This window comes from Pongo abelii, chromosome 7 (assembly GCF_028885655.2).
Source record: "Pongo abelii isolate AG06213 chromosome 7, NHGRI_mPonAbe1-v2.0_pri, whole genome shotgun sequence".
Classification (NCBI taxonomy): Eukaryota; Metazoa; Chordata; class Mammalia; order Primates; family Hominidae; genus Pongo; species Pongo abelii.
Window position 1 is genome coordinate 45,209,590 of NC_071992.2, and position 22,111 is coordinate 45,231,700.

The following is a 22,111-nucleotide window of genomic DNA, read 5'->3' on the forward strand; positions in this document are numbered from 1 at the left end:
CCATCAAAGCCAGTCCAAAAGGCTTTTGTAGAAATAATTATTCTTGCTGCACTTTATGTAAATAATCAGGCCAAGTATAAGACTGAAGTCTATTTTGCAAACAACTGAGTCCTATCATAATTTCTTTTCTTTTTTTTTTTTTAAACAAAAATGAGGCCTGGAGAGAAATTATGTTCCAAAACTTATCATACATTTGTCATTCAATTCTAAACTCAGTTGTTTTTAAATTTTTGCCTACATTTTTAGACTAACCCTGCTTGTGAACCAACCAGCAATCTCCAGCTGCAGCTCAGAAAGAACAGAGGGATGGGTAATGTAAAAAAATCTGGATTAGTATTCTAGTTATGAGCAATTATCCTGCAAATTCTGCTGGGCGATGGGAATAAATAGGGTGCCCATCATCCAGAGGTTTCCTTTTGGGAAGGTAAGACCAAGGGAGCTAACCAAAGCCAAGCACCATGCACCCAAATCCTACCAAACGTAACTATAGCCACCAGTTATCTGGGTGTGTCACAAGACATCCTTTTCTCTCCTTTGTTGGAGAACTCAGTTCCAGTTTTTCCTTAGCATTTGGCTTATGAGAAGGAGTCCATGCAAACCCTCAACCCCTGAGCATAAGTGAGGTCTAGGGAACTCCAAGACTACTGACAGCAGGGGTGATAGGGCATACATGGGTAGAGGAGATAATTCCCATCCCCTAGACCCCTGCTTCATGGATACAAGCCATTTTGGCACCCATGGTAGCACTTGCGAAGGTTGCATGGGGATGCAAGGATGGAAGAGGACACTATTCCTTCTATCCCTCACGTACCCCAGGTATCTGCTAGGAAGAGAACCAGGGATGCCTGCTCCCATCTTTGTATGTGGGTAGCCATTTATCTTCAGTTTGCACCACTTTCAAATGCATCTTGAACCCTTCGGATTCCTTCCAAAAAATGCCTTTTTTTCCTTTCTCCTCCTCGGTTCACAATGACAACGCTAATTGTGTCTCCATACTATGGGACACTCCCCTCAGATGCATTTTCCAAACTGTAAAGGGTTAATTTCCTAAACCTTAAACTGGCTGGCTTAGGATTGGTTTCAGGGGAAGGGAACCCAGAAGCCCAACATGCCAGCAAAACGGTAAAGTTGTTTACCATTCGGACTTTTGGCCCCCCTCTCCCTGTACAAATTGGTAAAAAGCCTCAGGATTTTTGAGCTGTCCTTATCCCTCCCTTGTTTCTTTTCTTTTTTTTGTTTGAGACAGGGTCTCACTCTGTCGCCCAGGCTGGAGTGCAGTGATGTGGTCTCGGCTCACTGCAACCTCCGTTCAAACGATTCTCCTGCCTCAACCTCCTAAGTAGCTGGGAGTACAGGCAGGCACCACCACTGCTGGCTAATTTTTGTATTTTTAGTAGAGACAGGGTTTCACCATGTTGGCCAGGCTGGTCTCGATCTCCTGACCTGCCAGGCTGGAGTGCAGTGGCATAATCTTGGCTCATTGCAACCTCTGCCTCCTGGATTCAAGTGATTCTCCTGCCTCAGCCTCCCAAGTAGCTGGGACTACAGGCACCTGCCACGACGCCCGGCTAATTTTTTGTATTTTCAGTAGTGACAGGGTTTCACCATGTTGGCCAGGATGGTCTTGATCTCTTGACCTCGTGATCCACCTGCCTTGGCCTCCCAAAGTGCTAGGATTACAGGCGTGAGCCACTGTGCCCGGCCATATGTGTTTAATCACCCAGTTTGTCTCTTCTTGCCTTCAGGACGTCAAACGGTCATGCAACTGGAGCCTCGGACCATGGCCTCTTCTGCTGGGCACCCTTAGATAGGCCTCTGAGGGAGATCTGATTGCCATTTTCCCAAAACAGTGCCCCCTATCAGCACAAAGCAGTTAAGATCTGTCTTTGTCCCTATTCTTATACTAATGGCAGTTAGATGGACTTCTTTAGAGCGGGCAATGAGCCAGATGGGAAGGGTTCCCTGGTAAAACTCCAACTGGCCTGTGCACTGCTCTGGGGTGGAGCCACAGAAGTTGGCTCCTCAGTTTGCAGCTGGGAGGAGCCCGGCCCTCCTCTTCCTCGGTAGAACCTGGGATTTAATCTGTGAGGTGGGAAGCCTACAACTAGGAGAACTCTGGCTCTGCTGAGTCCCTGTTCCCCTTTTTCTTCCTTTATACCCAGTAAAACCCTGCCTTACCCTTCAAATTGTCTGCGAGCCTAATCTTTCCTGGCGTGTGACAAGGACCTCCACTGTCCTTAGCTGAACTAAGGAAAAGTCCCGCAACAATTTCATGTGTGCCTTTGTATTTTTATTACATATATAGATGTCCCTAAACAACATACATTATTGTTTTGCTTTATATAAGTTATTAAAAAGGCATTCTGCAATTTGCATTTTCCCCAGCCTTGTGTTTTGAGATTCATCCATGTGGATGCGGGAAGCTGTAGAGCACTTCCCCTGCTGTGGGGCACTTTGTTTTCTCGCTGGCGGACATTCAGCTTGTTGACAAGGTTTTGCAATTACAAGCACCTCTGCTACAGGTATAAATGTACCTGTCCCTTATACCTGCGATAGCGTCTCCCGGCATACAGCCAGGAATGGGTGTGCACACTCCTCGACCTGCTACCTTCCACTTCGTCAGCCTGGCCGGGGGCTCTTTCAAGAGGTGGGGCCGCTTGGTGGCTTCTAAGTCGTGCCTCTCCCTCTGGGTAATAAACGCCTTGGGGGCAGGGACTCTGCAGTCTTGCTTACTGAAGCGTTTTCCAAAACAGGGACCGAGGGCTCTGATACCTGCGCAGAGGGTGGCCGGCGGGCGCGGGAGTTTGGCAGAATGCGGCTGGGGAAGGTGGGGCGGGGGAGGAAGGCTCCTGGCCTGCAGGGGCCTCTCTTCGGGCCGTTCCTCCTCCTGAAGACAAACACTCCCAACGCAGGGGCGCAGAGCTGCGGCTTCTTTCCTGGCCAGCTCCCCCACGGAAGGGCCTAGCATGGCCCGGCCCAGCCCCTGGGTTTCCCCGCCCACGGCTCCCGGGCGCCTCCGCCTCCTGCGGTGACTCAGGCGGCGGTGACGGCAGCGGAGGGGGCGATGACGGGCGCGCGGGCGTCCGCCGCGGGCATGAGCGGGGCAGGCAGGGCGCTGGCTGCGCTGCTGCTGGCCGCGTCCGTGCTGAGCGCCGTGCTGCTGGCCCCCGGCGGCTCTTCGGGGCGCGATGCCCAGGCCGCGCCGCCACGAGGTGAGTGCACACCTCCTACCGCCGCCCGGCCGGCTCCGAGCGCAGCGTCTCCTTCCCGCGGCGGCGCCCCTACCTCTGTGCGCGGCGCCGAGCGCTAGGCCGGGCCGGAACCGCCCCCACGGCCCGGGCTGTTGCTGCGACGTCGGGGTCCCGCGCCCCAGACCGGAGGCCGGACTTTGGGGTGCTGCGGCCCGGCCCCGCGGAGGCGGGGGAGGGGGCGGTTCGGGCCGCGGCGGAGTGGAACCTGGGCGCCCAGGCGGCGCCCATCCCAGCGGAGCCTGCGTCTTGGCGCCTTCCGTCTAAATACAGGCCTCAGATCGGGACGCTGGGACCCCACACACTGGCAGCCAGGAGGCGGGCCAGCCGAGGACCAGGGGGGCTCGGACTCCCCCTGCACCCAGTCCACTGTTCGGAGGGACTTAGAGCAGGGTCCCTTCCCTGAGGGCCTCGCCCCCGAGGACGTGGCGCCGGAGCCGTGCGACCCATTGGCTTCAGCGGGTGGGAAGCCCGGGGCCGGGACGCTCCTTCGCCCCGCGCTGGGGTTGAACCTGCGTAGATGTTCGGCGGGTGAGGAACCGCGGAGAAGGCGGTGGGGGCGCGGCCTGCAGCCCGGTCCCGGGCGAGTCCTCCGCGCGTCTCCCCTCGGCACGTTTTCCCTACAGGGTGACTGGGAAGCCGCCGCCGCCGCCGCCGCCGAGTCGGGGTCGCGGCCTGGGAGGGGCCGGGCTGGGCGCTTTGGCCCCGGGCCCCGGGCGCTTGTGCGGTGCGCTGGCTTAAGAGGCGCTCAGCTCACCCCCTGATTGCACAACTGGCTTGCTCTCCGAACTCGCTGGGGAAAATGGTGACAAATGCAGATTCCAGGCCTCCATCTAGACCCCTGCACCGGGGAGCCCCAGGCCCTAGGAGGTCCTTCGCACACGCCCCTCCCAGAGGGGTCGGGCAAGCATCGCAAACCCCTTTGGGTAGGAGGGACGGTGGGAGTCACCTGTCTTTCTTTCCCCTCTCGCGCCCTTTTCTTGGTCAGAATACGAAGTTTTAGTGTCTGTGTGTGGAGTTCAAACGACCCCTCCTCCCCAAGCAGAAGCTGGAGGAGAAAGGCGTTGTGAATTTTGGAAAAGCGGCTCAGAGGATTACATTTTGTGTGATCCTTGATCCACCCAACCTGGATCTCCTGCGCTCCCCTCTTAAAATTGCAAGGACCCCGGGGAGGTTATGTAATCTGCCTGATCACAATTTGTCAGGGACTGATCCCGCCGAACACTCTTTGCATTTTAGCACCAGTATTAGCTTATCAGAGGGCACGCACTTTTAGAGAGAGGTGGTTTGTAAATAGTAATCACACGTAGAGAGTAATCACACGTTGGGACCGCAAGGCTTTCCCTGCCGCCTGGAGCCCATGTTTGGGCCGCACAGCTTTCCTACTAAAAACGTCATCATCTTACTTCTTTTTGAAAATTCAGCATTTACTTGAAAAAAAAAAAAAAGACTTAGTCTTTAAAAATATCCCCAGCAAAGATAACTCACGAGCAGAGAGACCAGAAATTAAATATTTGGAAAGGAAATAAAGGTGTAATACACAAGCAGCACATTTATCCCCGCACCATTGGAAGGTGACTTTATTTGGTAATTTGCCCACCAAGACGATGTAGACCAGAGGAGAGAGAAGGAATTAATTGTTCTTTTGTCTGTAACGCTCTGGGGGTATTGCCCTGAATTTCTTAGGTCAGCTGCTGTGTGGGAAGGTAACAACTTTTTCTTGAAGCTGAACATCAAGCTCAGTTTCGAGGTCATATTTGATGGCTTAGTAATTGGGTCCTTTGGTCGTGTCTGTAAGTGATACAGACTGTTATTATTATTTTTAAAAACTACATTTAAATAATGCAAAGTGAAAAAAAAAGGTGTCAAAATCCGCTGGCGTTACTCTGACAGTCTCTGGCTGTGGTTCCCTAGCTGTGGTCTTCACCCTCGGCTGCACACTCGAATCCCTTTGGGAGGTTCGTTGTTTTTTGTGGGAAATTAAAAAAATCATGCTGATTGGGCAGAGATTCTGATTTAATTGGTCTGGAATGGGGCCAGGGCATTGGTAACTTTTGTAGTTTTTTCAGAGCTTCCTCAGGTAATTCTGACATTCAGTGAAGACTGAGCCCCTCTGCACATTCCCAAATAGCATAGTTAGTAACAATCACAATGAAGAGCTTTCAGCCTAAAATTCATGTGGATAATCTAAGTATAAAACAAGTACCTTATTCCGCCCACCACCAAAGGCTTAGAGAAACATGAGTACACACGGTACTTATTCCATCTACGAAGGGATGATGATGTGTGGAGAAATTACGAAGGAAAAGCTCATGGCTTCATGGTCTCTTGGCTATGATCAAGTGTAGGAAAGTCTACAGAGGGTGACTAGAAATTTGAAAATGGAAGCCATTAAAACTGAAGAAGGGAAATGAGAAAACTTTTAAAACAATGATGACAAAGTGACAAAGGATTTAATATTTTTGTCTTTAATGTAGAGAAGTTATGCAAATACCTCAGAAGGTGTCAGGATTAAATAAAGGTGGTTAAATAAATAAATAATTCAAGAATTCATATGAAAGGCACGTACTGATGGTAAACATTTGGAAAACATGTTCAAACTTGTTAATCACAAATTCAAAACTAAAATAATTAGGACGTGCCATTTTCTATCCACCAGGCTAACAAATGAGGGAAACATGGAAAGGCTAATCTGGCTGGGCTTATAGGGAGGGATCTGTTGAGGCTCAGGAGACTGGTTAGCCGTTAGGTGCACAGTTAGACTGACAGCTTAAATCCTGGCTGCTAGTAGGTGACCTTGGGCAAGCTGCTTGACCTCTTTAGGCCTCAGATGCCTCATCCCAAAATGGAGACACCAGGAGCTATTTTTTTTTTTTTTTTTTGAGACGGAGTCTCACCCTGTCACCCAGGCTGGAGTGCAGTGGTGCGAACTCAGCTCACTGCAAGCTCCGCCTCCTGGGTTCACACCATTCTCCTGACTCAGCCTCCCGAGTAGCTGGGACTATACGCACCCACCATCACGCCTGGCTAATTTTTTTTTGTGTGTGTTTTTAGTAGAGATGGGGTTTCACCGTGTGAGCCAGGATGGTCTTGATCTCCTGACCTCATGATACACCCTCCTTGGCCTCCCAAACTGCTGGGATTACAGGTGTGAGCCACCGTGCCCGGCCCACCAGGAGCTATTTCATAGGGCTCTTGGGGCCTGGTGGTTCTTTGGTAAGTGTGGTTCTTTGTATTACCTGGGAGAGCTCAACCATCACAGTTGTCATTGGAAATCAGCACAACTGAATTGGACAGAAATTTTGTAATGCATATCAGAAGCTATTCAAAAGCCTGTTTTTGGTTAAAGATTTTACTCTTGGGCCCAGTGTGGTGGCTCACGCCTGTAGTCCTGGCACTTTTGGGAGGTCGAGGTGGGCAGATCACTTAAGCCCAGGAGGTTGAGACCAGCCTAGGTAACATGGTAAAACCCTGTGTCTACAAAAAAAGACAAAAAAAAAAATTAGCTGGATGTGCTGGCATGCTCCTATAGTCCCAGCTACCTGGGAGGCTGAGGTGGGAGGATTGCTTGAACTCAGGAGGTTGAGGCTACAGTGGGCCGAGATCTTGCCACTGCCTTCCAGGCTGGGAGACAGAGCGAGACTCTGTCTCAAAAAAAAAAAAAAAAAAATTTTTAACTGGATGTTCCCGATCCTGAAGAGGCTCTGTTGGCCTCTGCATTGGTTGGATGTGGCCTGGATCACTGTAATGTCTGTGTGTTGAGCACTTGTCTGTGCCAGCCACTTTGTAGACGGTCAAGTTTAGCTTTCCCAACGGTCTCATGCGGCACATACTCTTATGACCCTTAATTTATTGGTGAGGAAACTGAGGCAGGTTGGGGTTCAGATTCAAGTTTAACTTGAATTTATCCCACTGTGTCATACTCCAGGTCCCAAACATCGCTTCCACTGAAAGCTTTCCAGGAGACCAAAGAACAGAAAAAATGATTGTGAAAGCTTTCTTTGGCCTAGAGAACCAAAAGCTGTAGTTGATTATTTTTTGTTGTTATTGTTGTTGTTGTTGAAAGCTTTATTTGTCCTCACTTAGGGTAAATGAAAAATTTCAAGATTTGGCTACAACTTCATTCTTTGAAAAGTAATATTTTACAGAAAGAGAGGTTAGGGGTACTGGCTCTGAAGACAAAGCTTAGATTCAAGCCCAGCGTCACCACTTATACCAGTCCCCTGATTTTGCCGTTTCCTTATGATATAAGGCACTCAGGAGCACAAGCCAAGCACACAGTAAGTGTTCAGGAAGTGCTGGCATTATGAAGTTCAAACAGCACCACCGGTAAATGAAGTTCAGATTTCAGAGGTGGAGACTGTGTACGCAGCCTCACAGCTAAGTGGATGCCGTGGTGAAATGTTTAGATCATAGGCCTTTGAGAAGAATTATGAGAATGTTAGAGGAATGGGCCTCCCTTGGCACCCAGAAATAAATGTTAAAGGAGGCTATTTCATCATATAACAACTTCCAGACTTCTAGAAAAGTGAAAAGAGAGGCTTGGGTAAGGAAGATGAAAGCCCTCCCACCACCCTGCATGCTGACCTAGGGCATCCTTCCTTCTACTCTTGTTAGATCCTCATGATGGCCAAAAAAAAGCATTCTTTAACCTAAACCCTCCCCATGGCTCAATCTCTACCCCTTCATCACCAAGGAAAAGCCAGCTGTAGTGGATTATTAAGAGTTTAATACTGCAGGGCTTGTCTTCACTGAGAGCTAAATAAGGGTAAATTAAGATAAATTTAAAAATGAGGGATTGAGGTCCGGCACAGTGGCTCATGCCTATAATCCCAGCACTTTGGGAGGCCGAGGTGGGCAGATCATGAGGTCAAGAGATCGAAACCATCCTGGCCAACGTGGTGAAACCCCGTCACTACTAAAAATAAAAAAATTAGCTGGGTTTGGTGGTGTGTGCCTGTAGTCCCAGCTACTCAGGAGGCTGAGGCAGGAGAATGGCTTGAACCCGGGTGGTAGAGGTTGCAGTGAGCCGAGATCGCACCACTGCACTCCAGCCTGGGTGACAGAGCAAGACTCCGTTTAAAAAAAAAAAAAAAAGAAAGGGATTGAGCTGGCTACGTGAAGAATTCCTGATTCTGCCATTCAAATGAGTGGCTAGGGAGCCCAGAGGAAGCTTTCCCATTACAAAATAGAGACCGAGTTCTTACCTTCCTCATTGTGTTATTAAGTAGTTCCACATTTTTTTCTTTTGGGTAAATTTACTCAGAGGATAAATTAACTTCTCTTTTATATGATATCATATAAATGGCCCAGTTGGTTGAAATGAACCACTTTGCTTTGACTTTTAGACAAGAGCAGTTCACTTTATTTTTCCTACCAAATTGGCACACGTGATTTTAGAATGTGCGTCATCTTTCTGTCATCCTCAGCACATCATCTAGTGAACTGGTAAGCTCTGTGATGAGTCAATCCAGGAGCAGTGAGTTTCTCTGCCCTTCAGACTGAGGCTTGTCTTAAAACTGTCTGCTTACCCCTCTCCGATCTGCCATGGAAATTAGGATATTCCAAACTCCAAAACAAAGTGATAGAAAGCAGCACTTCTCAAACTTTCAAGGGACGTGCAGCCCGCCCCTGGGCCTCACTAACCTGTCTGACTCAAGCAGGTTTTGCATTTCTAACAAGCTGCCTGGCTACAATCGCAGCTGAGTAACATGGTAGGGGAGAAAGCTTGAACTTTAGAGTCATACAAATTGGGTTCATATCAGTTATTTCATTGAAAAACCGTGGTCACAGGCAGTTATCTAATTCTTGAGAGGCTTAATTTATTCACCTGTAAAGTGGGGAAAATACCTAGCTCATAAGATTGTCATTATTATAGGGAAACTACTAAATTCAGTACATGTCACATCTTAGCACTTGATGAATATAAGTTCCTTACACGATCCTTTGATGCACTAGATGTGAGTGGTGTTGACTGGATCGTCTTTTGTAGTAGAGACATCTGTGCAAAAGGAGACCTGTGTGTGTGCGTGTGTGTGTGCACATGCATGCATGCGTGCACATATATCTGCGCATACACGCACATATATCTGCACATACACAAAGTAATGTGTGAGAGACCCCAGAAATCCCAGAGTGGAGGCTTTTGAGAAGCACTACTGGAAGCAACTGTTCACACAAATGTACTTTGTCTCTAACACATCTTTCGGGTGCCTTTTTTTTTTTTTTTTTTTTTAACTTTTCCTAATTTCTGCCAGACTTAGACAAAAAAAGACATGCAGAGCTGAAGATGGATCAGGCTTTGCTATTCATCCATAACGAACTTCTCTGGACCAACTTGACCGTCTACTGGAAATCTGAATGCTGTTATCACGTATGTATCAGTTCACACTCAGTTCTGTTTGCTTTGGGGCTTGTTTGATATGATCCTTAATGCTCTCATGTCTAAAGCCCTTCACAAGTTAATTTCAGTTTTGCAGCTAAGGAAACAAAGAAGCTATACAAAGAGTCAGAAGAAATACAGTCAGGGGAGGACGCCTAGGAATGCACAGCATCTATTTCTATCTTTTCACCTACTCATCCTTTAAAAAGCCAGTTCTCAGGGATGAACAACCTTGATAGACTGTGTTTTATTTTCCTCCTCTGTAGTGCATAACCCTCTTGCTGGACCAGAGAAGGAAGGAGTGAGAGACCAGGGTATTCTCCAGGGGCCAGCAGAGTGGTGCAAGTTGAGGGAGTGGCAGTTATTCCAGGGCCCTGCCTCCCTGATGATAACAAATGCATTTTCTCTGAAGGTTTTACTTCTATTCTAGACTTTGTTGCTTTTTAAGGGCAAGGCTATTCTTTCATGTAAAATAAAATACTCTACTATGCAACCATAAAAAAAGAATGAAATCATGTCCTTTGCAGCAACATGGATGCAGTTGGAGGCCAATATCCTAAGTGAATTAACACAGGAATAGAAAGCCAAATACTGCAAGTTCTCACTTCTAAGTGGAGCTAAGCATTGGGTACTCATGAAGATAAAGGTGGGAACAGGAGACACTAGGGACTATTTGGGCTGCAGTACCCAAGCAGTACTGAAAAACGTGGGTACTACAGCCGAGTAGTACCTATAGGGCTGAAAAACTACCTACTAGGTACTGTGCTCACCACCTGGGAGACAGGATCATTCATGCCCCAAACTTTAGCATCATACAATATACCCATGTAACAAACCTGCACATGTGTCCCTGAATCTAAAATAAAAATTGAAATGAAAAAATGTTTTTGCTGGGCACAGTGGCTCACGCCTGTAATCCCAGCACTTTGGGAGACCGAGGCAGGGGGATCACCTGAGGTCAGGAGTTCGAGACCAGCCTGACCAACATGGAGAAACCCCGTCTCTACTAAAAATACAAAATTACCGGGCGTGGTGGCACATGACTTGTAATTCCAGCTACTTGGGAGGCTGAGGCAGGAGAATCGCTTGAACCCAGGAGGTGGAGGTTGCAGTGAGCCGAGATTGCGCCATTGCACTCCAGCCTGGGCAACAAAAGTGAAACTCTGTCTCAAAAAAATAAAAAGAAAAAATTTTTATTGCCAAATTGAGAGCTTCATTATACCTACCATCAGAGGTTGAATTTTAATTTATATTGAGTGACTGTTTACTATAAAAATGCTTTAAAAAACAAACTTAAAATCTCCAGTATGGGCACCAGCTGAAAAGATGATGGAGCAATAGATGATACCTTCTCTATGTGAATAAACCTACTGAAAGGTCTGTAAAGTAATATGAAACAAGAAAAAAATCTATTATATTAAGAAAAAGTAGCTTAAGAAAAAGAAAAAATTTATCGGCCTACAAAAAGAACCTAAAAGAATCTTGAAAATAATCAACAATAGCTGAAATTAAAAAGTGACAGGAATCAGATAATTCAGTGAATGGGCAAAATGTCTTCTAAAAAGACTTAATAAGCGTCTAAAATCCACAGAAAAACAAGTTGAGGGGGGAAAAAGACTGTCGTCAAGGTGTTAGGTGTAGGGCAAGTAAGACCATTATTAGAATAAAACAAGTAGGATCATTGGCATACAACAGTGATGCTGTGGACAAATTAAATAATTAAAAAAGAGGCCAGGCATGGTGGCTCACACCTATAATCCCAGCACTTTGGGAGGCCAAGGAGGGTGGATCACCTGAGGTCTGGAGTTAGAGATCAGCCTGGCCAACATGGTGAAACCCCATCTCTACTAAAATACAAAAAATTAACCGGGCATGGTAACAGGTGCCTGTAATCCCAGCTACTTGGGAGGCTGAGGCTGGAGAATCACTTGAACCCGGGTGGGGGCGGAGGTTGCAGTGAGCCGAGATCGCGCCATTGCACTCCAACCTGGGCAACAAGAGCGAAACTCCGTCTCAAGAAAAAAAAAAAAAAGAAAGAATTAAAAAACAGGAAGACAGGCCGTGCACAGTGGCTCACTCTTATAATCCTAGCACTTTGGGCGGCCTAGTGGGCAGATCATGAGGTCAGGAGTTCGAGACCAGCCTGGCCAGCATGGTGAAACCCCAACTCCACTAAAAGTACAAAAATTAGCTGCGCACAGTGGTATGTGCCTGTAATCCCAGCTACTTGGGAGGCTGAGGCAGGAGAATCGTTTAACCCCGGGAGGCAGAGGTGGCAGTGAGCTGAGATCAAGCCACTGCACTCCAACCTGGGCATCAGAGCGAGACTGTCTCAAAAAAAAAAAATAAATAAATAAAATAAATAAATAAATAAAGGAATTAACTACATGAAACTGTTTTAAGAAAAAAATTGCCAATTTATTTAAAAGAGCATGGAGATAATTACGTCAGGAAAATGTATAAAGAAGTGACACAGGGTTTGTATTTAATCGTAGTAGTAGAAAATATCCCATTATTGCAGAAAAGATTTTAGCCTGGAAACTGGAAGGACACTTATGACTCTTTTAAGATTAACTAGAGACTGATAAAATTCTGTCTAGGCATAAACTGTTTTAAATTTTGAACTTTAATGATAATTTTTAAAATTTTAGGCCGGGCGCGGTGGCTCACGCCTGTAATCCCAGCACTTTGGGAGGCCGAGGCGGGTGGATCACGAAGTCAGGAGATCAAGACCATCCTGGCTAGCACTGTGAAACCCCGTCTCTACTAAAAAAATACAAAAAGTTAGCTGGGCATGGTGGCGGGCGCCTGTAGTCCCAGCTGCTCAGGAGGCTGAGGCAGGAGAATGGCGTGAACCCGGGAGGCGGAGCTTGCGGTGAGCCGAGATCATGCCACTGTACTCCAGCCTGGGCAACAGAGCAAGACTCTGTCTTAAAAAAAAAAAAAAAAAAAAAATTTAAATTTTAAGCAGATGTAGGTTATAGGAGACACAAGTATGCAAAAAATGCAAATTATAATAACTTCATACATTTAGTAAACCAGATAATAAAAATCTGGGGCTGATGGAAGGATATCTTTAAGATATTTAAGGTGAAGGTATGCCCAAGAGATCAGTTACTAGCTGAGTTGAAGAATTTCCTGTTCTGTTTCCCTCTTTATCTCACTTCCTTAAAGTAGAAAGACCTTTTATTTTATTTATTTATTTTAAGACGGAGTCTTGCTCTGTCGCCCAGGCTGGAGTGCAGTGGCACGATCTCAGCTCACCACAACCTCCGCCTCCTGGGTTAAAGCGATTCTCCTGCCTCAACCTCCCGAGTAGCTGGGACTACAGGCGCCTGCCACGGCACCCGGTAATTTTGTATTTTTAGTAGAGACAGGGTTTCACCATTTTGGCCATGCTGGTCCTGAACTCCTGACCTTGTGATCCGCCCGCCTCAGCCTCCCAGAGTGCTGGGATTACCGACGTGAGCCACCGCACCTGGCCAACATTTAGTTTTTTATAAGTAGGATGTTCTCAGTATGGTAAACAATTAATGTTTCTGTATCTTTAAAATATTACTAAAAAAAGAAGACTGAGCCATGTGAGGTGGCTCACACCTGTAATCCCAGCACTTTGGGAGGCCAAGGCGAGAGGATCACTTGAGGTAGGAGTTTGAGACCAGCTGGGGCAACAAAGTAAGACCTCATCTCTTTCAAAACAAAACAAAACAAAACAAAAAAACAAGACTATACAATGTGGAAAATACATAAAAAGGAAAAGATATTGTGAGTATTTAAAATTGCTTTTGGAGGCCGGGCGCGGTGGCTCACGCCTGTAATCCCAGCACTCTGGGAGATCGAGGTGGGCGGATCACAAGGTCAGGAGATCTAGACCATCCTGGCCAACACGGTGAAACCCCGTCTCTACTAAAAAATACAAAAAATTAGCCAGGCGTGATGGCGGGCTCCTGTAGTCCCAGCTACTCGGGAGGCTGAGGCAGGAGAATGGCGTGAACCCGGGAGGCAGAGCTTGCAGTGAGCCAAGATTGCGCCACTGCACTCCAGCCTGGGCGACAGAGCGAGACTCTGTCTCAAAATAAATAAATAAATAAATAAATAAATAAATAAATAAATAAATAAATAAAATAAAATCGCTTTTGGAAAGAGAAGAGCTATACATACATACATTAGTAAATAAAGTATTAAAAACTAAAATATATTATTGCACTCATAAAGAATACACTGAAAACTTGTACTTTTTGATGAAATAGATATTAGAATAAAAGGAGCTAGTTAAGCATTTGCATAAATAGTAAATACTAATGCTAAAATATGAACACCCTAAATAAAAAGGCACCAAATTTATGTGAGTCCCCAAAGTACATTGAAAATAATGGTAGCAGCTAATAATACAAAACAAAGTCATAGTAGAGACAAATGATAAGATACTCTTACCAGGGCAAACATTTTGAAGGTTTCATCATAGAGCTGGTGAACTGAGCCTAATAATGTCAGGGAGTGAGGTGGTTAAGAGCTTGGATTTTGCAGTCTGAGTGTCTGGTTTGAATCCCACCTCTGTCACTTGTGTTACTTTGGGTATGGTTCTCACTTTCTCTCTGCTTCTCTTCCCCTGTAAAGCTGGAAAAATAATGGAACCTGCCCCTGAGCTCCTTGGGAGTGTTTCGTGACTGAGTGTCTGTAAGCTGAAGCAGAGCGAGACCTCTCCACGTGTCAGTGTTCCTGGCAATAGAAATAAGTAACATGTGTGGCAGAAATTAAATGAAAAAAGTAGATAAATTAAAAAATTCCTGTATATATTTGTTTCACAAAACACTCATCATATGTTAAGTCAAAAGAGACTGGATAAATTTTAAAAAGCAGGATTATGTATTCTACCTCATACTTCTGCACAACAAAGAAACAAACTAATATAATAAGGGTTATAATATAAATACGAGCATTTCGTAGAAAATCTTTAGATCAGGCCAAAGCAATTCCTATGAAAAAAATGCATGTAAACGTTCATAATAATAAAGATGGTGGTAATAGAAATTGCAGCTACTGTTTCCTGAGGACTTGTTCAATGTTTCAGGTCTGTCTCATTTAACTTGCAACAACACTGCAGTAGAGAGATTCTATCCAGGAGAGAGGATTTGCTGGAGATACTGAAATTAAGAGAAATAAAGTGACATTTTTCTGGGTTACCTAGCTGTTAGGTGGCAAAGCTACAATTCACCCCTCCCTGTAGCTTTGGAGGTTGGTATGTATGTTAATCAGAAAGAAAAGGGGAGGCTGGATGCAGTGGTTCATACCTCTAATCCCAGCACTTTGGGAGGCCCAGGTGGGTAGATCACTTGAAGGTTAGGAGTTTTGAGACCAGCCTGACCAACATGGTGAAACCCCATCTCTACTAAAAATACAAAAATTAGCTGGGCATGGTGGTGGGCGCTTGTAGTCCCAGTTACTCGGGAGGCTGAGGCAGGAGAATCACTTGAACCTGGGAGGCGGAGGTTGTAGTGAGCTGAGAGCACGCCATTGCACTCCAGCCTGGGTGACAGAGCGAGAGTCCATCTCAAGAAAGAAAAGGGGAAATGCAAAGCTGTTCAGTAGGGGTCTCAAGGTTTTTGAAAGCAAACAGTGTAATCATCCAAACAAAAAGAAAAAGAAGCAATAATATTAATAAATACGTACGGTAGAAAATGATAGCAGAATCGAAGTAAGAACAAGCTGAGAAATAATTTTTTATTTTTGAAGCAGGGTCTTGCTCTGTTGCCCAGGTTGGAGTGCAGTGGTGTGTGATCATGACTCACTGCACTCTCAAACTCCTGGGCTCAAGAAATTCTTCTGCTTCAGCCTCTCAAGTAGCCAGGACTGTAGGCATGGACAATGACACCCAGCTAATTTTTTGTTTAAAAATCTTTTGTGGAGACAAGGTCTTGCTATGTTGCTCAGACTGGTTTGGAACTCCTGGCCTCAAGTGATTCTCCTGCCTCGGCCTCCGAAAGTGCTAGAATTACAGGCGTGAACCACAGATCTGTCTGAAAATGATACATTTTAATGAGAAAAATATAGGTTAAATGGAGAGATAGCCAATAACCATTGATATCAAGACTAAACAGGAAAAATATCAGTGTTTCCGAAGTTAATTAATATACTTAACACAATTGCTATTAATATGTAAATAGAATTTGTTATATAGTCTACATAAATAATTTCAAAATTCATATGAAAAAGTAAATGAGTTGCAGGATCAAAAGACGGCCCAAATTGGTCTGAGTATTGTGGGTTATTGTTAAGCTGATTTAATATTGTTTCCCCCGACAACCATGCTTGACTAGCTTAAAAGAAAAAAAAAATGGCCCAAAAGGAGATTGGGCAATGTGGAGACTTGCTGTATTAGATAAGATATATTGTGAGGCCATGATCGTTTATGTAGCCAAAAAAGAGAAATGAAGACTAACAGACCAATGTAAGTGTGAGAAGTAGAATCTAATTTATGTAAGAACCTAGAGTATTGTAACTAAGACCATGGGGAAAGGTATTTAAAATTACTGTATACCATGTATCAAGTACTCCAAGAGGATTCAAGTTAAAAAATAAACCCACAAACTAAAAAAAATTTTAAAAGGCAGAATACATTTTTAAAAAGTTTTATTTTTTTTAATTGACATAATAATGGTACATATTTATGGGGTACAGTATCTTGAACCGCTGAGCTCAAGTGATCTGCCCACCTTGGCCTCCCAAAGTGCTAGGATTACAGGTGTGAGCCACCGTGCCCAGCCAGTGTACGCATTGGGTAATGATCAAGTTAGGGTAGTTAACATTTCTGTCACCAAAACACTTGTCATTTCTTTGTGGTGCGATGGTTCAAAATCATCTCTTCATCTATTTTGCAATATACATTGCATTATTGTTAACTATAGTCACCCTACTGTGCCATATGTCACCAGAACTGATCCCATTCTAACTGTGACTTTTACACCTGTTGACCAACCTCCCTATCTCCTCTTCCCTACTAACCTCTATTTACTCTCTACTTCTATGAGGTCACATTTTTAGCTTTTATATCTGAGTGAGATTGTGTGGTATTTGTCTTTCTGTGTCTGGCTTATTTCACTTAACATAATGTCCATTATTAGGCTTATCCATGTTGCTGCAAATGAGAGGATTTTATTCTTTTTTATGGCTGAATAGTATTCCTCTGTGAATATATAGCACATTTCTTTGTCCATTCATCGGTTGATGGATAGTAAGGTTGATTCCATATCTTGGCTATTATGAATAGTGCTGTATTAAACATGGGAGTACAAGTATCTCTTTGACAAACTGATTTTCTTTTCTTTTTTTTTTCTTTTTTGAAAGATGAAAATGAGATTGATCTTTATTGTAGAATCCAGGCCAGGGGGCTGCTTTGAAGGCAAGAATTTCATGCTGGAAATTCCTTATTAGCCACACAAACTTCTTGTAGCAAGATAGACTTGTATTACTTCTTTTTTTTTTTTTTAATTATACTTTCAGTTTTAGGGTACATGTGCACAATGTGCAGGTTTGTTACATATGTATACATGTGCCATGTTGGTGTGCTGTACCCATTAACTCGTTATTTAACATTAGGTATATCTCCTAATGCTACCCCTCCCCGCTACCCCCACCGCACAACAGGCCCCGGTGTGTGATGTTCCCCTTCCTGTGTCCATCCATGTGTTCTCATTGTTCAATTCCCACCTATGAGTGAGAACATGCGGTGTTTGGTTTTTTGTAGTTGCGATGGTTTGCTGAGAATGATGGTTTCCAGCTTCATCCATGTCCCTACAAAGGACATGAACTCATCCTTTTTTATGGCTGCATAGTATTCCATGGTGTATATGTGCCACATTTTCTTAATCCAGTCTATCATTGTTGGACATTTGGGTTGGTTTCAAGTCTTTGCTGTTGTGAATAGTGCTGTAATAAACATACGTGTGCATGTGTCTTTATAGCAGCATGATTCATATTCCTTTGGGTAATCCAGTAATGGGATGGCTGGGTCAAATGGTATTTCTAGTTCTAGATCCCTGAGGAATCACCACACTGACTTCCACAAGGGTTGAACTAGTTTACAGTCCCAGCAACAGTGTAAAAGTGTTCCTGTTTCTCCACATCCTCTCCAGCACCGGTTGTTTCCTGAATTTTAATGATTGCCATTCTAACGGGTGTAAGATGGTATCTCATTGTGGTTTTGATTTGTATTTCTCTGATGGCCAGTGATGATGAGCATTTTTTCATGTGTCTTTTGGCTGCATAAATGTCTTCTTTTGAGAAGTGTCTGTTCATATCCTTCGCCCACTTGTTGATGGGGTTGTTTGTTTTTTTCTTGTAAATTTGACAAACTGATTTTCTTTCTTTTGGATCTATACTCAGTAGTGGGATTGTTGGATCGTGTGGTAGTTCTATTTTAATTTTTAGGAACCTTCATATTGTTTCCCATAATGGCTGTACTAATTTATATTCCCAACAACAGTGTGTAAGAGTGCCCCTTTCTCCACATCCTTGCCAGCATGCATTATTTTTTGTCTTTTTGATAGTAGCCAATCTAAATAACTGAGTTGAGGTGATATCTTATTGTGGTTTTGATTTACATTTCCCTGATTATTAGTGATGTGCATTTTTTCATATACCTGTTGGGATTTTTATATCTTTTTTTTTTCCCCTGACATATAATAGTTGTATATGTCTTTTGAGAAATACCTATTTTGATTTATTGCCCATTAAAAAATGAGACTTTTTTTTGCTGTTGAGGTGTTTGAGTTCCTTATATATTCTGTCAGATGGTGGAGTGTGTATTTTCTCCCATTCTATAGCTTGTTTCTTCACTCTGTGGATTGCTTCTTTCACTGTGCATAGGCATTTTACTTTAATATAATCCTATTTGTCTAGATTTGCTTCTGTTACCTGTGCACCAATGTCATGCAATGTTTCCCCCATGCTTACTTCTAGTAGTTTCATAGTTTCAGGTCTTACATTTAAGCTTTTAATCCATTTTGAGTTGGTTTGTGAAAGATGTGAGAGCTAGGGGTCTAGTTTCATTCTTCTACATGTAAATATCCAGTTTCCCAGCACCATTTATTGAAGAGACTGTCCTTTCCTCAATGTGTGTCCTTTTTTTTTTTCTTTTTTTGAGATGGAGTTGTGCTCTTTTTGCCCAGGCTGGAGTGCAATGGCACAGTCTCTGCTTACTGCAGCCTCTGTCTTCTGGGTTCAAGTGATTCTCCCATCTTAGCCTCCTGAGTAGCTGGGATTATAGACACCCACCACCATGCCCGGCTAATTTTGTATTTTTAGTAGATACGGGGTTTCACCATGTTGGCCAGGCTGGTCTCGAATTCCTGACCTCAGGTGATCCGCCAGCCTCGGCCTCCCAAAGTGCTGGGATTACAGGCATGAGCCACTGTGCCCGGCCACCTACTTTTTTGATGTAGGCATTTATTGCCATAAACTTCCCTCTTAGAACTGGTTTTGCTGTATTCCATAGGTTTTGGAATGTTGTGTTTCCATTGTCATATGGAAACAACATTTTTAGTTTTAAATTTCTTTTTACATTTTCTCAAGAACATTTTAAATTTCTTTTTACATTTTTTCTTTTCTGAGACAGAGTCTCACTCTTTCACCCAGGCTACAGAGAAGTGGTGTCATCTCGGCTCACTGCAACCTCCACCCCCTGGGTTCAAGTGATTTTCCTGCCTCAGCCTCCCGTGTAACTGGGATTATAGGCGCCCACCACCATGCCCAGCTAATTTTTAAAATTTTTTCATTGGCCCATTGGTTATTCAGGAATATGTTGTTTAATTTTCATGGATTTGTACAGTTTCCAAAGTTCCTTCTGTTACTGATTTTTAGTTTTATTCCATTGTGGTCAGAAAAGATAATTGATATGATTTTGATTTTTAAACTTTGTTTAGACTTGTTTGCTCCCTTTAGGTCTATTAATAATTGCTTTATATATTTAGTTGTTACATGTTGGGTGCATATATATTTATAACTGCTACATCTTCCTGCTGTATTGATCATTTTATATGGCCTTTTATATAATGGCCTTCTTTTTCTCTTTTTACAGTTTTTGGCTTAAAGTCTATGTCTTTTGTATTAGTACAGCTACTCTTGCCCTTTTTTGTTTCCATTTTCATAGAATACCTTTTTCCACCCCTTTTCTTTGAGTCTGTGTGTTCTTAAAATTGAAGGGAGTCTCTTGTAGGCAGCATATGGTTGGGTCTGTTTTTTTTAATCCTTTCAGCTATTCTATGTCAGCAGAATACATTTTTGAATTAATGAAGCAATAGAAGAAACAACAAGCCAGATTAGTATGGCTATATTAAAAAATTTAAAACTTATAATTGAAAACATAGTACAGCAGGATGAAACAGAAAGCACTAGAATGGAGAAATATTTGAGAATGTTAAAAGTTTAATATTATAGTATATGAGGACATATTTCTAAGATTATGTCAAGGGAACTTGGTATGTAAATAGTGTTTCACACCAAAGGAAACAAAATAACAAAATTATTGAATTATTTAATTTATGATCATTTTAAAATATAGTCTTAATGCTGTGATATAAATATCTAGTAACTGAACAAAAAATGATTTTAAAATCCTAGTAAAGCTGGTGAGAAATAAATATATTGCTTTAATTTGATTTATTTAACTAATATTTGGTCATTTATAACGGGAGCTATTAAAATGACTGTTTTTTTAATCCAGTAATCTTACCCTTAGAAATCTGCCTTAGAGAAAGGATTGAAAAGAATAAGAACCTTGGCCAGGCATGGTGGCTTATGCCTGTAATCCCAGCACTTTGAGAGGCTGAGGCAGGTGCATCACCTGAGTTCAGGAGTTTGAGACAAGCCTGGGCAACATGGCAAAACCCCATCTCTACCAAAAAGTACAAAAAACTAGCTGGGCGTAGTGATGCTTGCCTGTGGCCCCAGCTACTTGGGAGGCTGAGGTGGGAGAATTGCTTGAGCCTGGGAGGTGAAGGTTGCAGTGAACTGAGATCATGCCACTGCACTCCAACGTCGGTGACAGAGTGAGACCTCAAAACAAAAATAAAACAAAACAAAAAAGTAATAAGAACCTCATGTGTAGGTCTTTTAAAACACATAATTTATATAGAAAAAACAATAAATAGATTAAAAAAGCTTTGAAACCAGCCCAAATACTCAAAGTATTTGATGGACTAGAATACATATATTAAGTTACAAATATGCACATTAGATAAAATCATGGAGACTTACTTGTTAATATTAAATAAAACAACAGAATGCAAGACTTAATTTATGTTCTACTTATTAATTTGTGAAGTTTACCTATGAAGATTGTACAATTCCATAGTGACACAGTGAATTTTTTTTTGTTTTTGTTTTTTGTTTTGAGACAGTCTTGCTCTGTTGCCAGGCTGGAGTGCAGTGGTGTGATCTCAGCTCACTGCAACCTCCGACTCCCTGGTTCAAGCGATTCTCCTGCCTCAGCCTCCTGAGTAGCTGGGATTACAGGCATGTGCTACCACGTCCAGCTAATTTTTGTATTTTTTAGTAGAGATGGGGTTTCACCATGTTGGCCAGGATGGTCTTGATTTCCTGACCTCCTGATCCGCCTGCCTTGGCCTCCCAAAGTGCTGGGATTACAGGTATGAGCCACTGCGCCCAGCCTATTATTCGTTTTAGTACAAAATAATAGGTAAATTTAAATTATTGAAATGTAGAGGTTTTTTTATAAGTATAAAGGAAAAGTCGTGTCAGGAGCTCCAGTTGGATATTTATGTCCTCCAACAATCAACAGATGTTGAAAAACCCCTGGCGGTTGACCTGTTGTGCTTTTATTTACAGTGCTTGTTTCAGGTTCTGGCAAACGTTCCTCAGAGTCCAAAAGCGGGGAAGCCTAGCGTTGCAGCTGCCTCTGTCAGCACCCAGCATGGATCTATCCTGCAGTTGAACGACACCTTGGAAGAGAAAGAAGTTTGTAGGTTTGTGCCTGCTTTGTTGTGATCTAAGTGAAGTCTGCATTTTCTCTTTTTCTATTTTGGTTTTAGCTTTTTTTCTCTTTACAGTATTTTTCTTTATCTTTTCTGGTCCGTACCCAGGAACATGTATTATTCTGCCTCTATGACATTGGCAAAATCCAACTTCTTATTTTCTGATCTAACCATTTGTCTTAATTTTACCTAATCTTTGTAGGCTGGAATACAGATTTGGAGAATTTGGAAACTATTCTCTCTTGGTAAAGAACATCCATAATGGAGTTAGTGAAATTGCCTGTGACCTGGCTGTGAACGAGGATCCAGTTGATAGTAACCTTCGTACGTATATGTTCTCTGCTGATTTTCACATTTGCATTTTCAGAGGTTTCAGTTTTTGAGTACTGTTTGTAAAGCAAAGCAGTCCATGACGCTTTCTGTAATTGAAAACTTAAATCTTTGGTCATTGATGAGCACCACTCCCCCCAAAAAATCCACATAAATTATAG

At 43.4% G+C, this 22,111-nt stretch overlaps 1 protein-coding gene across 3 annotated transcripts in view; it reads left to right on the forward strand.

The window, feature by feature from the left end:
- Nucleotides 1–3,014: 3,014 nt before the first annotated feature.
- Nucleotides 3,015–22,111, forward strand: part of HGSNAT (heparan-alpha-glucosaminide N-acetyltransferase) — a 60,119-nt gene continuing 41,022 nt past the window's right edge. For 2 of the 3 annotated variants that reach the window (XM_054561532.2, XM_009243775.4), the window contains exons 1-4: nt 3,065–3,212; nt 9,506–9,621; nt 21,475–21,611; nt 21,823–21,944. In XM_054561532.2, coding sequence (XP_054417507.2) covers nt 3,065–3,212; nt 9,506–9,621; nt 21,475–21,611; nt 21,823–21,944 — 523 coding nt within the window. Of the gene's footprint in view, nt 3,213–9,505; nt 9,622–21,474; nt 21,612–21,822; nt 21,945–22,111 lie in introns of all 3 variants that reach the window. The other variant, XM_002819055.5, reaches the window with a different exon arrangement.